This window comes from Lissotriton helveticus, chromosome 3_1 (genome assembly GCF_964261635.1).
Source record: "Lissotriton helveticus chromosome 3_1, aLisHel1.1, whole genome shotgun sequence".
Lineage (NCBI taxonomy): Eukaryota > Metazoa > Chordata > Amphibia > Caudata > Salamandridae > Lissotriton > Lissotriton helveticus.
Genome location: NC_136061.1, coordinates 1,587,488,300 through 1,587,506,272, shown reverse-complemented (window position 1 = coordinate 1,587,506,272; position 17,973 = coordinate 1,587,488,300). Strand labels below are relative to the sequence as shown.

Sequence of the window (17,973 nt, the reverse complement as noted above, 5' to 3'; positions counted from 1 at the left end):
CAGTGTGGGGACTAACTTGGATGTATTGTCCAAGTTCATGACTTCCATTTTTTCTTCATTGAGTTTGAGACATTAATGTTGCATCCAAGTGGCGACTTTTTCCAGGCAGAGCTCCAGGTCTGCAGGATCAGTCCGCAGATGGTTTAGAGATACCACCAGCTGAGTATCATTCCGCGTAGGTGACTACTTTATTCCCAAATGGCTGGATGACCTCTGCCAGTGGCATCATATAAACATTGGAAAGAGTGGGACTTAGAGAAGATCCCTGGGATACTACATAGTTAAGAGGTAGAGGTCTGGAGGTGGATTCCCCCACGAAGACCTGAAAAGTCCTGCCATTAGGGAAAAATTGAATCCAAGAGATGGCTCCTCCTGCTACCATGGCTCTTCTTAGCGGTTCAATGAGAAGATAGAAATTGACCGCGTCGAAGGCCGGGCTAAGGTCTACTATTACTAGATTTACTATCCTCCTATCTTCCTCAACCAAAGCCGTTAATGCGGATTCTGTGCCATGAGGTGGGTGGAAACCCATCTGGGAGCGATGTAATAGCTCATGGGTCTCTAGAAAGGATGACATGGTGGAATTTATATGTTTTCAAAGATCTTACTAAGCATGGGTAGCAGGGATATAGGACAGTAGTTGCTCAGTACTTCTGGGTCCAGGCTAGGTTTTTTCAGTAATTCTTTTACCATGGCGTGCTTCCAAGCCGGTGGCACAAGTTCATTGGAAATGGAGAAGTTTAGCACCTCCTGAATGGCTGGTGATACCACAACTTTTACCTTGGATAAAATATGAGAGGGAGCGAGATCTAAATGAGAGCCTGATTTTATTTGGGAGAAGATATCAGATAGAGTCTCCATGTCCAAAAGTGGAAATTCCTCCAGGGTGGGAATGGCTCTTTCCCTCATGCTCATTGAATGAGATACATCCTGCCCAGTCAGCGGGTGACGAAATCGCTGGGCATTGGGGAGACAGGGAGAGTAGCATAAATGGATTGTATTTTTCCCACCCGCCAGTTCATTACATTTCCCAGTGGTTGTACTTGAGGAGGAATCTTGGGGAGTGGACTCCAAAAGAGACTTGGTGATCCGAAAGATTTCTTTGGGTGCGTTTGCTGCTGCCTTGATTTTCTCCTCATAGTAGAGTGATTGTGCCCTTTTCATTTCAGCTTGATAACGTTTAATGGATTCTCTGTATATTATTTTTCTGCTTTCGCTAAAGTCCTTCCTCCATATCCTCTCTAACTGTGTGCATGTCTGTTTGAGCAGTCTGAGCTGAGGTGAGTACCAAGGAGAAGTGTTTCTCTCATCCTGCGATTGTAGTTTTTAATCGGAATAACTCTATCCATTGTAGATTCCAACCAAAGATTAAACGTCTTAGATGCTGAAATAGTGTCTGAATCAAAAGTGGGTTTTGAGTTTTTGAGTTCTGTCGACCACGCCTCAGCGGAAAGTTTGGACCACGGGCAGGCTTTCGTAGAGATGTGTTCCTTGGGTTCATAATGAGTGAGAGATTTTAGAGAAAATGGTATTATTAAATGATCAGACCATGGTAGGGCAATAGGAGTCTCTACCGTCAGCTCCATGATATTAGTGAACACAGGGTCTAAGGTATGACATTTTATATGCGTAGGCCCTGTGACTTTTTGAATGAGTTGTATTGCAGCGAGATCTTGTATGAGCTCAGATGCCTCACTTTTAGTAGGGTCCTCAAAGTGTTGGTTAAAATCCCCTATCAGCGAAAAATTCCTGGAGGATTTCGCTAGTGAAGCAACAGCTTCTGGCAGGGAGCTAAGAAAGTGGCCCACTGGCCCCAGCGGACGATATATAGGAATCCCAGAAAAGGTCAGTATAGCGGAGAGTGAAATGGAAAAGAGTAGACTCTCACAGTTAAGTACTGAGTTGGGTTTGACACTACATTTGAAAAGGTCTTCATAAATGATGGCAATGTCCCCTCCTTATTTTCCCACGCGGTCTTTGCGCTGGATATTATAGCCTGAGGGCAATGTACAGACCACATCGGGAGCTGAATCCTTATGTGTCCATGTTTCAGTTAGAAATAGGACATCCAGATTAATGTCCTCAATGAGCATTTTTAGCTCCCCTGTGTGCTTGGGGAAAGACCTACAGTTAAGTGAAAAAATGTTGTAAGTTATAAAAGCTGGGCCCTCTCTGTGCTTTCCCAAGCTTGTTTGCAGAATATAGTGGCATTTTCTGCATGAGGAGTCCCCATTGACTTGGGACAGAGAATAGGTATATCTAAAACCGAGAATGAGCAGGTATACAGAGGATTATGGCTCAACCTGTCTTCTATCTGAGGACGGGTTTGAACAATATTCCTCTTCTGTATTTCACATTTTCAATTAGTACATAATATATGCTGGCTATGCCATGTGGGCCAGAAATGTTGGAACACATTCTCCGTCTCTGCCGTGAGCTCCTTGATCTGCACAAGACGTATTTAAAACTATTTTCAACAGTGAGGGAGTCAGAACTATCATGGAAGCAACATTATTTTGTTTCAGGGGCTCCACTCCAAAAGCTGTTGGTAATATAACAAACTATTGGTCTCAAGCAATTAGGGGTAGGAAGCCTGATCGAAGGGGACTTGTTATCACAGGTTGTTTGATTGTTGCTGCTAACAGACATTATGGGGGATATGTACAAGGAAGTGGAGGAAAGAAGCGTTAGCCTTCCTGGCTTAACGCCTCTCTCCCCCACTTCTGATACACAAGGGTGCACCATATTTACAAGAATGTGGTGCAGCCTTGCATTTTCCCCTGCAATGGCACTAAGTTTCGCAACTTAGCGCCAATGCAGGGAGTCTTGCACCAGAGTGCAAGGGTGTTTGCGTGCAGGGGAGGATTGTTTATGTGTAGGAAGGTGTCCCTTCCTGCACATAAACAATCCTAGAAATGCCATCTGTCACTTTCATGTGTGCTGCATGAAGCTTTAAAAAAAATAACATTCAGCCACTTTCATGTGTGCTGAATGAAAGTGACTAATTGTCTTTTTTTTTTTAAGTTTGTTTCCTGTACATAAACAAACAATGGCATTTTCCATGTGTGCTTCACAAGGCAGCACAGCTGGAGAAAGGAAAAACGAGGAGAAATAATGCATTTCTGCTCGTTTCGCCATTTAAGGTCAAGTTTTTACCTGGTCTTAATTTTGGCTCTGCCTCCTATGTACACCACCCTTGTACATAGGGGACTGCATCAAATACAATGGTTGTGGAGGTGGAACGCCCATCGCAACACCCACTGCCCACCCCTTTCATGCTAACCATAGCGTGAAAGCGGGCCTTATGTACTTAAGTGGCTTAACGCTGCCTTGTACATAAGGCGCAGCTCCTATCGCCACCACAATGTCACTATAGGTGACATTGTGGTGGTGATATGGGCTTGAATATATGCCTCTATGTTTTTGTTCAGTTTTATTGAGGCATATTTGTAGGTATGTCACTGAATGAATTAGATTTTATATGGTATGGTGCCTTATATTTTATGTGTTTTTAAATGTTGTACTTCTTGTCTAATTTTAAGAGGATACTCTTGTATGTTTTGTATTGGGTAAATAATGCAAGTGGTTTAAAACACGAGACAATAAAGTACTTCTCACTTATTAGTACATAATGTATAATCATTTGTATTGCCTCTCATTTATTTAATGTAACTGAACTTAAACGCAAATCTATGTACATCATGTAAAACTAAAATAACGGGTTTATCTCTGTGTTGCTACCCATGCCACATTTTGAGCCTCGTTGATGTTAGCTAAACAATAATGAAACGTAAAATTCGTAGGACTCACTCCTGCTTTGTTCAATGATTGGTTCAAAATTGCTAATTCTAGAATTGTCTTTATTGGCTAACAAATTCTACTTTTAAAGACAATATATATTTTCATGAGTAATTAAAGTGTATATTTTGACTTGGTTTCCAGCTACAGGTCACCTCAGGTCTCCAGTTGGTTGGTTATAACTGGGCTTGTCACCCAGTCATCTGCTAGAATTGCAGAGGGAACTACTGTGGAGAAAATCTTCTACCATCAAAACTACAATGACCGGACCCATGACTATGACATTGCCATGATGAAGCTTACAATCCCTTTAAATTTCTCAGGTGCAATATTTCTTAATCTGTGGTTTATTTAATGAGTAGATACTAAGTAGATGTTGGTACACAGATTCTAGCTAAATCTTAATAATATAAATTTAAATGTTTACACAAAGTGCCTCATTTTATTTATCTTTCTGCCTTGTCTTACAAATAACCTCCTTCTAGAGTTGTGCAGTTCAGATATTGGCCCTTTTGAAATTATTTTTCTTGCTAGTAAGATATCTCAGTGGCTTAATGCATATCCGCAGTTCATTTGAGCATCTTAAAGAAAGCATAGCTTAATTTGGAGGTGTGGGGGGGAAGGTTTGTACCAGCCAAATAGAATCTCACAGAAATGTGGTAATAAGTCTTAAAAAATAATGATACTTTCTAGCATCACTACCTTTAATTAAATTTGCTCAATTTTTACATCCATTGATATCAAAAGCACTCTGCTGGTTTTGTTTTATCTTACTGCAGTAATGGTCTTGGGATACTCCACAATATTTGTTTTGCTTTGTTCACACTTTATTTCGTTTTCTTCAAAATCTAGAATGGCCCCAGCCTGTTGTGGACCTACATTGAGTAAAGGTGATTGAATCCCAACTTCCACCCATAAAAGTACTTTAGTGATCCAGACAGAATGCTTTAATAAACATTGGTCAACTTGTGTGCACTTAGGAACAGCCTGACAAAGCGTCCAAACCACGGCATTAAAAAAGCAAAACTTTCAGGCTAAAAGTCTTAAGGATAACTTGCAACATCTGATTCTCACTGTGTTTTTAAAGGAATTTACAAATGTTTGCACTGCAGTGTACAGATTGTCATACGTAGATACACCATGTTCTTCCTCTTTCATGTTAAAGGAGCACTAAGGGCCATATTATCAAGAAAGGGTGATTAATTATCGCCACGTTTATCGGCAGGAAGCTGCCGCTAAAGCGGCGATAATGGGCTTGATAATAAGCCCTTATAAATTCCCATAGAAGCCCAGGTTAACACCAGAACCTGGGTTCTATGGGAATTCACAAAGGCATATTATCAAGCCCATTATCGTCGCTTTAGCGGCAGTTTCCTGCCGATAAAAGCGGCGATAATGTATGGCCCTTTCTTGATAATATGGCCCTAAGTATCTCAGTGATGCCCCAGCTAATTACTTGTTCCTGCAATGCAAATAATAAAAAATAAAACAATGTGATCAGTGTGATTTTCGCATGGTAAGTCAGTCCCATTAACAAGTGTTTGTGTAGGAAGATGTTTTAATGTCAACTTCAGTGAAATACAACTCTAGAAAATACAATTATAGGACAGTACTTTCTGTTTTTCTGTATTCATCTGTTCAAAGTAAATTTAAAAAAAACAGGAATGTTAGTCAAACACTTTAAATGCATCAGGCTATAATAAAGGCATTACTAAACTGATCATGGCTTCAAAGTCCATCTAGAATATTCCTTCTCAGGAGAAAAAAAACCTACAATATAATACAACACTAGCTGATAAGCCAGTGAAACCACTGCCAGCTGGTGCATTAGAGTCTAACCCCATTCTTTAAGTTAATTAAATTGACTAAAGTAGTGCTGCTCTGGTCATACAATTTCTGATCGCCTGAATCCCTCAGGTGTGATAATGTGGCCTCTCCGCAAATGCAATGAGGTCAATAAACAAACTAAAGAAAGTGTGACCTATCTCTTCACTTGTTCTGTTCATTTTTTAGTGCCTCAGCCAAGTAATCCAATGGGTTAGGCTCTTGGGCTCACTTTTGCACATCCATGTTGACAGTAAGGACCAACCTGTGTTCATCAAAGGAAAGACTAGTGTAACCTACCTTTATACCTTGCAAGAGCATTAGTCAAAACGGAATTTTCTGAAAGGTGATGCCATTCTCCTTGTCTAAAATGGCTAGCCAATAGCTCTTGACTACAGTCAGTAGAGGGGACCATCGAGCTTGAAGCACTGGTATGGAAACACGTTAAATAACAGTGTATCTTCTTGGCGTGGAAAACACAAATCTGGTTCCTCATAGATCCTCCAGTCAACTTTGAAACAATTGCAAATAGACGTAATATTGTCCATACCACAATCATCTTTTACTAGGAAGGTCATGTTATTAGTACAAAACTCCATCCTGTTTAGGATCTGTTAGTAAGGCTCTACTATTACCTAAATGTGCACATAAGCCTGTCCTTCGGCTGAAATTAGTAGTAGTTGATAAAAGGTTTTAAGTGATTTGCCCCTGCAACAGAAACAGAAATATATTCTGCTACCAGTATACTTCTGAGAGAAAAAATAATAGAGACGTGACACATAAAAAAACCTGTAGTGATAGATTTCCTAAAAGACAAACATCGTATGGAGTTATGTAAATACGCATGAGCCGTATTCTTTTGTTGGCACCAGATAGTCTGTGCAGCTCCAGTACAGTCAGGGACCAATGATTCCAATACACAAATAATGAATAATTTTGCTTTGAGCTGTGTCAAATTGTTTTTCCAATCGGTTACACACCTCTAATAGGCAACAATTCCATTCTGTCTCCTGAAAAACCGGTGCAAATAGCAGAACAGTATGTTCCTGCAGTAGCAATGAAAATTTGCACAGGTGGACCCTTACCGGGAAATTAGCCCAAAGATACATCTTATTAGCTTAGTTGTTCTTCTAAGAATTAATTATATGAAAATAGTAAACTTATTGGTGCTTGGAGCACACTTAATAATAGTATTAACAGTATATAAGCAGTGTATGTAACAGGTGTCATTGTCTTATTAAATGATCAAACTCAAAAGGATCACAATCTGAGTTGACCTTCTCAGAAATAAAATCATGCCATGCATGAGCCATCTTTTTGGTACTCTCTAGCAGTTATTTCCAGAAGAAAGCTGGAAGTTATTGTAGTTATTGCTGGTGGTCAGTAGCCATGTTTGTTGGAAGAGGGGTCACAGTTACTGTTGAGGAGAGAAAGTAAATACAGTTGAAAGGACAATTTGTTTGTGGATTGTTGGAAGAAAGAAGCAGCAGTACTGTTAGGAGAAATTCAAATTTAGGCAGTGTTAGACCTGTCTGCTTCTGGGAAGACTCTAACCATCATGATTTATTTTTGTCCCCCTTAGCCTCCCAGAGTTTCTATTTTTATTTTTACATATGTCCATCAGGAATTTTTTAATGCTGTCAGGGGGCTAGGTGTTCCTTGGCGATGACGCCATTTTTCCCTCATAACCTGTGAGGCCTAGTCAGCCCCCTTGAAAATCTAGGGATCTCCAGAAACCTAAGATGGTGTCCACCAACTGCCATAACGGACACAACTGGAGGACAGGTCCATAGGATAACATTAGGGAACTTTCTGGAATTGACTAGAGACTTCTGCAGGTCTCAGGCCACCCTATATAAGGCCAGTGACCAGCAGCCATTTTGTGCTGACCCCAGAGTAGAGGAGTGAGGCAGTGGTGAGAGGAGGTGGACACACTGAGAGCAGCTAGTTTGTCACTGAGGCTGACAGTTACTTCAGAGGATTGTTCCCCCTTCAGCCTTTGACCGATCCCTCTCTCAAGACAACCACTACTGACAAAGAAATCGAACTACTGAAGGAAGAAGACCCTTCTATCTCAGAGCCCTCAGCAAAACCACCCAGAACACCCTTAACTGAGGGTATTCCTGACTGTCCATATCCAGCGCTGTGCTCACCGTTGTTGTGGATCAGCTGTAGTGAAGGTGGGCGTCTGTGGCACCTTAGCGCCCTGAAGAGCGAGGGCGCCGTGTGTGCGCATCCTTCCTGAGAGGCCGGAGCTGAAGGTGTCTGAGGAGGAGTAGCGGCGCTGTGTTAGTGGATTGCGGGACCCCGGGGGCACCAGCCGCGTCAAGCAGAGCAGGAAGTGCTTCCGCGCATGCCCACAGCGCGCCCGCTATCGAAAGCAGGAGGGGCCTAGGGTCGGGCAGGCCCAGGAGAGCAGCATCGCCGTGAGGAACAGTGTCCTTCCTGTGAGCGAGTGCGGAGGCGGGAGTAGAGCGAGCACTTCCGCGCATGTCCGGCGGAGAAGTGCCAGCTGGAAGAGAGTCATCGCGTCAGCCGAGGAGCGCCGCATCGACGATCTCCGGAGAAGAGGCAAGAGTGCCACAGCGGACGACGCGGTAGGGAGCCCTGGGCCGGGGAAGCCTTCCCTGTCTTCCCCCTTCCGCCTGACTGCTGCCAAGCTCCATCGAGTGTGGAGAAAACAACCGCTGGGACACTTCAAACCCCACAAGTAAGCCGGGTAGAGAGGGAGCGGGAGGCAGCAGAGCCAAGTGCCTGACATCCGGGACCTCAGGGCTAAGCCCCAGAAATCTAACTGTCTAATACCTGGAAAACGAAAGTGGGTTAAGTGACTCAGAGAGCCACAGCAAAGACCTCACTACTTACCACAGAGGAGAGAGGAGGAGGTGGTGTAGGGAATCACAGGGTTCCTGCGTCAAGACCCTAATAGTCTATTGGTAACTGAGGGAGTGGTTCCTCCACTAGAGAGGTGTAATCTGTGATTTAGAGTGAGGGGAACCTTGCTAATGTTATTGTATCTTCCCTTTTAGTTACATAACTGGTGGGTTATGCAGTGAAGAGCTACAACCAGGTCATTCTGTGAGTTGAGCAGTGCTTTAGAGCTGTGGGGTAATGTACCTGCTAATGAATCTTTAAACATATATTGCACTGACAGACTGCATCTTCCTTTCTGTAAATCTATTGGTGAAGCATTGTGACATTGAGTATTAATGTATAGTAACCCTGCATGGTGTGGAGCTAATGAGATTCTCCTAATCATCCAAAGAGTTACCGTTATTCATTACTGAATCTTTGACAAAAGAATGTGGTTTACTGCCCTTTTTCCACAGCAGGAAGAGTGAAAAGTAATTTCTCAAAGCAAAAGTGTAATGTTTATTCCTGAAAGAAATTGATGTTGTATCCTGTATGATTTGAATCTAAAGAGACATATTAGTTTTATAAAAGGTAACGGTATTTTTCCAAACAGTGGTGTTGTGTCTTTATTTTAGTGGTTCAACACTGAGTTACTGTGAGTGAGACTTGTAAGTACTTAGCCAACGCCTTGAGTTAGCTGTAGACCACTACTGTGCCAAGCTACCATATGTAGGCTTGGGTAATCTAGGTCCAACATAATTGGTGTTTCAGCGGTGGGATAACGGATTTGTACTTACACTCACTTATTAGTAACGCAGTGCCAACCACGAGACCTCACCTGGAGTTTTCTCCCTGCGGCCCTCCTAATTTACATTTTTGATTTTTCTAAATTTACTTCTGGTGGTGGGTGGAGGTTAACCTCAGGTCACTTCGTGGTTTTCTCCTGTGAGTAATTTTATACCATGGCAAAGCTGGAGGTGAATCTTAAAGAGCTGGAAGCCAATACTGTGGCCCAACTCAGGGATTGGTGTCAGCAGAACGGGGTATTTTTTAATAAAGGTGCCAAGAAAGGAGAGTTGCTGACAAGCATAAGGGCATGGTTAGAAGCTCGTCTAAGGGAGGAACCAGAAACGGAAGTGGGTGATGGGGACACTGTTACTGAGGCTGCATTGCTGAACCAAATGGGGAGAGGGAATCTTCTGACAGGTCCCAGGATACCTTCAAGGGCAAGCAGCAGCGTTTCAGACAGGGGCTTAACCGAAGCCGAGCTGGAAGATAGGAGGGAGGAGAGGAGGTTGAAAATAGAACTAGCCAGGATGGACATGGAAAGGGAGGATAGGAGGTTGGCGCATGAGCGAACCATCAAAGAGATGGATTTACAAGCCCTAAACCGAGGATCCCCCAAATCAGAGAATGGTGGCAGCGATATCCAGACCAACACCAGGGAACCTAGACCGTACCTACCAAAAGATATTATGGCTTGTTATGTACCCAGTGACGACATTGCTAAGTGGCTAGCCGCCTACGAGGTCTCGCTAAGGGCCCATGGGATTCTGGAAGTCCACTGGGGAGGTGGGTTATACAAATACATGCCCCCCACTGGCAGGGATACTTTGTTGGCTCTTGACCAGAGTGAACAGACCTACTATCCGGCTATGAAATCAGCGCTGCTCAAGAAGTTTGGGTTGACCCCTGAGAAATATAGGCAAAAGTTCCGGGGCAGCTACAAGCTGGGCACGCAAAACTGGGTAGATTTCTTGGACTACTCCAGGAAGGCCCTGGAGGGTTGGGTAAGAGGCAGCGAAGTAGGAGACTATGAGGGACTATATGACCTCATACTCAAGGAACACCTACTCGAGAAGTGTCTTCCCGAACTAAGACAGCCCACCTGTGAAATCTAAAATCTACCGGCTGTCGCACAAGGTGAAGGCCAACATCAAAAGTGAAGTCGCCAAGATGCTGGAGTTAGGGGTGATTGAACCTTCTGGTAGCCCTTGGTCTAGCCCGGTGGTTTTGGTACCAAAAGCTGCCCCACCAGGCACCACACCTGAATTGAGATTCTGTGTGGACTACCGAGGCTTGAATTCAGTAACCAAAACTGACGCCCATCCCATCCCACGGGCGGATGAGCTTATTGACCGGCTGGGAGCTGCTCAATACTTAAGTACCTTTGACCTAACTTCAGGGTACTGGCAGATTTCCCTTACCGAGGAGGCGAAGGAAAGGTCAGCCTTCTCGACACCTGAGGGACACTACCAATTTCGTGTGATGCCCTTTGGGCTCAAGAATGCCCCTGCCACTTTTCAGCGGCTGGTGAACAGGGTCCTTTCGGGAATGGAAGCTTTTTCTGCTGCATACCTGGACGACATTGCTGTCTTCAGTAGCAGCTGGGAGGACCATTTGCAGCACCTGCAAGCTGTTCTTCATGCCCTGCAACAGGCTGGCTTGACCATCAAGGCCAGCAAGTGTCAGATCGGACAGGGGTCGGTGGTGTACCTAGGTCACTTGGTGGGCAGAGGGACGGTACAGCCCCTCCAGGCAAAGATTGAGACCATCATCGCCTGGGAGCCCCCCAAGACTCAAACAGAGGTCCGAGCCTTCCTGGGCCTCACTGGATACTACCGTCGCTTCGTGAAGGGGTATGGCACTATTGTGGCACCCCTCACTGAACTTACTTCCAAGAAGCAACCCCGACGGGTAGTCTGGACGGAGGCTTGCCAGCGAGCCTTCATGACCTTGAAACAAGCATTGTGTTCCGCTCCCATTCTCAAGGCCCCTGATTTTGCTAGAGAATTCATTGTCCAAACAGATGCGTCAGAACATGGCATTGGGGCAGTGTTATCGCAGCTAAATGATGAGGGCTTGGATCAACCCGTGGTCTTCCTGTCCAGAAGGCTACTCCCCAGGGAAAGGAGGTGGAGTACAATTGAGAGAGAAGCCTTTGCGGTGGTTTGGGCTCTGAAGAAGCTGCGACCCTACCTGTTTGGTTCGCACTTCCTAGTTCAGACTGACCATCGCCCCCTTCGTTGGCTGATGCAAATGAAGGGGGAGAATCCCAAGTTGCTAAGGTGGTCCATCTCCCTACAGGGAATGGACTTTAGGGTGGAACACCGACCTGGGGCGGACCATGCCAACGCAGACGGTCTATCCAGGTATTTCCGCCTTAGTGATGAGGACTCCCAAGGGGTTGGGTAGTTCTCCCCACTTTCAGCTGGGGGGGACGCGTGTTAGACCTGTCTGCTTCTGGGAAGACTCTAACCATCATGATTTATTTTTGTCCCCCTTAGCCTCCCAGAGTTTCTATTTTTATTTTTACATATGTCCATCAGGAATTTTTTAATGCTGTCAGGGGGCTAGGTGTTCCTTGGCGATGACGCCATTTTTCCCTCATAACCTGTGAGGCCTAGTCAGCCCCCTTGAAAATCTAGGGATCTCCAGAAACCTAAGATGGTGTCCACCAACTGCCATAACGGACACAACTGGAGGACAGGTCCATAGGATAACATTAGGGAACTTTCTGGAATTGACTAGAGACTTCTGCAGGTCTCAGGCCACCCTATATAAGGCCAGTGACCAGCAGCCATTTTGTGCTGACCCCAGAGTAGAGGAGTGAGGCAGTGGTGAGAGGAGGTGGACACACTGAGAGCAGCTAGTTTGTCACTGAGGCTGACAGTTACTTCAGAGGATTGTTCCCCCTTCAGCCTTTGACCGATCCCTCTCTCAAGACAACCACTACTGACAAAGAAATCGAACTACTGAAGGAAGAAGACCCTTCTATCTCAGAGCCCTCAGCAAAACCACCCAGAACACCCTTAACTGAGGGTATTCCTGACTGTCCATATCCAGCGCTGTGCTCACCGTTGTTGTGGATCAGCTGTAGTGAAGGTGGGCGTCTGTGGCACCTTAGCGCCCTGAAGAGCGAGGGCGCCGTGTGTGCGCATCCTTCCTGAGAGGCCGGAGCTGAAGGTGTCTGAGGAGGAGTAGCGGCGCTGTGTTAGTGGATTGCGGGACCCCGGGGGCACCAGCCGCGTCAAGCAGAGCAGGAAGTGCTTCCGCGCATGCCCACAGCGCGCCCGCTATTGAAAGCAGGAGGGGCCTAGGGTCGGGCAGGCCCAGGAGAGCAGCGTCGCCGTGAGGAACAGTGTCCTTCCTGTGAGCGAGTGCGGAGGCGGGAGTAGAGCGAGCGCTTCCGCGCATGTCCGGCGGAGAAGTGCCAGCTGGAAGAGAGTCATCGCGTCAGCCGAGGAGCGCCGCATCGACGATCTCCGGAGAAGAGGCAAGAGTGCCACAGCGGACGACGCGGTAGGGAGCCCTGGGCCGGGGAAGCCTTCCCTGTCTTCCCCCTTCCGCCTGACTGCTGCCAAGCTCCATCGAGTGTGGAGAAAACAACCGCTGGGACACTTCAAACCCCACAAGTAAGCCGGGTAGAGAGGGAGCGGGAGGCAGCAGAGCCAAGTGCCTGACATCCGGGACCTCAGGGCTAAGCCCCAGAAATCTAACTGTCTAATACCTGGAAAACGAAAGTGGGTTAAGTGACTCAGAGAGCCACAGCAAAGACCTCACTACTTACCACAGAGGAGAGAGGAGGAGGTGGTGTAGGGAATCACAGGGTTCCTGCATCAAGACCCTAATAGTCTATTGGTAACTGAGGGAGTGGTTCCTCCACTAGAGAGGTGTAATCTGTGATTTAGAGTGAGGGGAACCTTGCTAATGTTATTGTATCTTCCCTTTTAGTTACATAACTGGTGGGTTATGCAGTGAAGAGCTACAACCAGGTCATTCTGTGAGTTGAGCAGTGCTTTAGAGCTGTGGGGTAATGTACCTGCTAATGAATCTTTAAACATATATTGCACTGACAGACTGCATCTTCCTTTCTGTAAATCTATTGGTGAAGCATTGTGACATTGAGTATTAATGTATAGTAACCCTGCATGGTGTGGAGCTAATGAGATTCTCTTAATCATCCAAAGAGTTACCGTTATTCATTACTGAATCTTTGACAAAAGAATGTGGTTTACTGCCCTTTTTCCACAGCAGGAAGAGTGAAAAGTAATTTCTCAAAGCAAAAGTGTAATGTTTATTCCTGAAAGAAATTGATGTTGTATCCTGTATGATTTGAATCTAAAGAGACATATTAGTTTTATAAAAGGTAACAGTATTTTTCCAAACAGTGGTGTTGTGTCTTTATTTTAGTGGTTCAACACTGAGTTACTGTGAGTGAGACTTGTAAGTACTTAGCCAACGCCTTGAGTTAGCTGTAGACCACTACTGTGCCAAGCTACCATATGTAGGCTTGGGTAATCTAGGTCCAACAGGCAGGTAAAAAAAAAATGCTCTGGCCTAAAGATTGGCTAGCATAGTAAACAGTGGCCTCAAGAGGCAGTCCTGACTGCAGACTTGAGCTGACAGTGCAATGCCTGGTGATCTGAGGTAGTCCTGAGTGTAGGATTGGCCTAAGAGTGCAGCGATTGATAGAAGAAGACAGTTGCCATAGAAAGGCTGAGCTACTGGTGTAATGAGCAGTGGAAGGTGGCTGCACTGATTGCATGGTTGCGTTAGCAGTACAATGATGGATGGAAAAGGGTAGTACTGATTGCAGCATTTAGCTAACAGTTTAGTGACTGCTGAGAAGAGGCAAACCTGATTGCAAGGTTGGGCTCGAAATGGAATGATTGCTGGAAGAAAGAAGCTCTAAATCAATGGGACAGGCAGCAATTATTGTCAGTGGAATGAAGGAAATTCCCCTAACTGCAACAGGATTCAAAGACAGCATTAATTCTAATGAGGATATGGAAGAGACAGTAGTAAAGCTGGCGCATTCAGAGGCAGTGTAGTATATGTCCACCACAAAAGAAACCACAGGAAACAGGATACAAATATATTTATGCTCTGAAGAAAAGAACTCCATCCATATAACTTCCAGCAGGCTTGCTGTAACAGTCCGCTCTGGATTTCCCTGTCCTGTCATCTGTAAACATTCTCAAAACTACATGACACATTATTGAAAGAGCATCTAGAATGCTAACTACAATGCAGTCCAGTCACTAAAGATACCATAGGCAGTCTTGCTTATTTCCATTAGTAAAACCATAAAATATGACTCATTTGCACTTTCCACTAGCATGAAAGCAAATGTATTCAATACTTGACGTGCACTAACAATTTTGTTGCTTGTCCCTTTAACAGATACAGTGAGAGCAGTCTGTTTGCCTCAGTACAACCAGGAGTTCCCCAAGGGCACACAATGCTGGGTCTCTGGCTGGGGCTACACGCGAGCGGACAATAGTAAGTTATTCTGGCCTGGATGTACTTCGTATCTTCTGTTGTACTGATAATTTTGTCTTAAAATGTTTATAATTTTAGCAAGTTGCTTACAAAGAGCTTTATCGCAAGTGTCTTAAAGTGCTTCAACTATAATTATTACTATCACCTATCTAAATGGGAATCATTCTTAGCCCTAGATGATTGACATCCTGGATAGAGCCACCAAGTTTGGTACCCATGACTCTCAGATAATGCACCGATTTCTGCAGTGCATTTGCAATTCTTTTGAGCTATTTCACTGGCTGATTTTTGTCTTTCACTTCAGATCGCTAAGCATTGGTGAATAAAACCTTAGGGTAGTAGAGACCTGAGGCTCCATGCAGATTATGATCTAGCAGGATGAAGCAATGCCTCACAAAATATTTGGAGGTTTGTCAATGAGAGATCTGAGACTACTGGACCAATCAGGAATGTTTACGCTTACAGGAAAGGGGGCCAGCCCCTGAGAAAGTGGGTTTATTGGCAATGGTGTGTTCAATGGCCTTTCATGACCATTTCCTAAGCTTAAGACGACAGTATAATTTACTTTTTAAGGATCACCACTACAGTCTACCCTACTACACTGTCCCCTGCTTCCCGCTACACCACTCTGCTCTACAGTATTCCACTCTACAACATTGACTCCTCTCCACGCCACTATACTGTATGCCACCCACTGTACGCCACTCCACTGTGCTCTATTCCACTCTACGCCACTCCACTCCATGCTCTTCCAATGTACATCACAAATCTGTACCGCATCCCATTCTACGCCTGTCAACGTTAGAACACTCAACTGCATGCCACTCGATTCTGGCGCTATTCCACTATACGCCAATTCAATCTAAAGCACTCCACTTTATGACACTGCATTATAAACCACTACAATGTAATCCAAGCCACTTTACACTACTCCACTGTACACAACTCCATTGTATAGCACTCTACTCTATACGATTCCACTCTATGCCAATCCACCGTACACCACTCCACGGTATAACACTGTGATATACTGTATTCCACTTTACACCACTGCACTCAACTCTACCTCACTCCACTCTATGCCATTCCACTTTGCTCCACTCCACTCTACTCTATGCCACTTCAGTCTATGTCACTCCACTGTACTGCACGCCACTCTATGCCCCTCCAATCTATGCCACTGCAGTCTACGCTAGTCCCCTCTTTATTACTTCACTCTAAGCTTTTCCACTGTACGCAACTCCACACTAGCCACTCAACTCTATGATACCACTCTATGCCACTCCACTATATGCAACTTCACTGTACTGCACTGCACAACAATCCTCTCTACGCCACTCTACTCCATCCTATTCCACTGTACCCCACTCCACTGTACTACATTCCACTCTACTCTACTGCACTAAAATATGCTCTTCAGCATTACACTTTACGGCACTCTCCACCACTATAATTTGAAGGTGTAATTATGAATTTTTTAATTACCTTTTTTGGGAGGGTGTCCCGCGGGCCATCCTGGAAACCCCCAACCTTAAGTTTTCGTTGGAGGCCGTGGGAAAGCCCCAGGGCACCTCACGGCTCCAGCCAGCTCCCCGGCCGGTACCCATTGTGGGTGCAAATGGGAGCCGGCATTTTTTATTAATTCACTGTGCTGGGGCCCACCTGTGGCATCCACAGCTTTTTTTTGTGGGGGACTGCTGCAGGGGAGCTCCAGTGACCCTGCAGTTGCAGCCTACTCCCTGAATAGGAGATGCCTTTTTTTTATTTTAAGTGGGTGCTCAGCTGCCCACCTGGGGCACCCACTCGGCACCTTTCATTGGCGGAAGCAGGAGTGCCCCAAGGACCCGTGGCTACTGCTGGGTTTCCAGCCAGGTCCATATTGGGTGCTAGTGGGAGCCGGCTCCATTCCTTGGCTCCCACTCAGGTTGAAGCAGCATTTTTCTCTTCTCCCGCCTGGGGCAGAGCTAAGTGATCATGGGCTGGGAGAGTAAATGGGTATACCTGCACTCTCCCAAGCAGGGACCACCAGAGTCCAGGGAACACTGCAATCAAGCTCCGGGGGATGGGATCCATGGAGCCAATATTCAGGAAGGGAAGCCCCACCCATGTCCCTATCCCACTAGGAATGGGTTCAACAGGCTTATTCGAATTTGGAGAGAGGGACTGTGTCTCCCTCAACTTATTAAAAACAATTGCCCCAGTAGATGGGGTCCTTGGGGCCTTAATGAGGCTTGGTGAGTGGGCTGCATGCCCCTTTTCCCTTGATAGTTGATATGGCCTGAGAGATGTGGGCCCCAGGCCTGTAGAGGCTCAGAGAGGAGGGCTGCATGCCCCCTCCCCTTTCAATAAGTTTCAGCCCCGTGGATGTAGTCCCCGGATTTGAAAGAGGCTCGAGGAGAGGAACCATAGGTACTCTCCCCTACAAAGGTGATTGCCACAGGCCCTGGCCCACCCTGGTGCGTTTTTTTGTTTTTTTTAAAGAACGGGAGCTCTTGCTTTTTTAAAACTCAAATTCACAAATCCACTGCAAAAGCGCAGTAAAAACAATTTAAATCATCTTTGGCCCCAGGTATGGTCCCTCTACAACAGGTAGGAATACCCTGCCCCCTCATAGCTTTTTTTACAGTTTTTTCAGTCTTGAACTGAGTCCCCAAGTCCTATGATGGCTGCCACCATTTCTTTGGATTTCTTTGTTTGGAGGGATTTCTTCGTTGAATTCCTCACTTTGTGGAGTATGTAGGGGTGTTTTTTTTTCCTACTGGCATCTACCTTTCCAGCATAGATATTGTCTCAGACTTACAATTTAATGGTAGAACTACCTTGTCCATGTGTGGTTAATTATGAAAGATTCTAGACTATTTTTTCCTTCAAAGTGAGTCCCTTCTGCATACACTTAAGGTTTTAGGCTCTCCAGTAGGTTACCTTTCTGTGACCACTGTAGGTCTGGCAGTGCGTCAGGGGGTCCCTTTCTTCACTGTTTCGTCAGCTTGGAGAGGTGTTTTTTTCCAATCTATCATGGCTTAGTTTGCGTTCTAAATTCCAGGCAGGTCCAGGACTTATCTAATTTTAAGCTTCTCTCTTTCTTTGGATTGGTGATTCCTGGTTATTGGGTCTGGGCATATCCTTGACAGTCTCTGCCCAGGTGTTTTATCCTTTCTGGCGTCATGCACGCAACCTAGTATTCATCCTCGACTCCGCCCTCTCCATGTCAAA

At 45.4% G+C, this 17,973-nt stretch overlaps 1 protein-coding gene across 1 annotated transcript in view; it reads left to right on the top strand.

The window, feature by feature from the left end:
* The window catches only part of TMPRSS5 (transmembrane serine protease 5), a 179,870-nt gene that overhangs the window by 119,569 nt on the left and 42,328 nt on the right, over positions 1–17,973 (top strand). The window contains exons 9-10 of the mRNA XM_078683973.1: positions 3,943–4,121; positions 14,662–14,760. Of these exons, the coding sequence (XP_078540099.1) occupies positions 3,943–4,121; positions 14,662–14,760 (278 nt within the window). The remainder of the gene's footprint in view (positions 1–3,942; positions 4,122–14,661; positions 14,761–17,973) is intronic.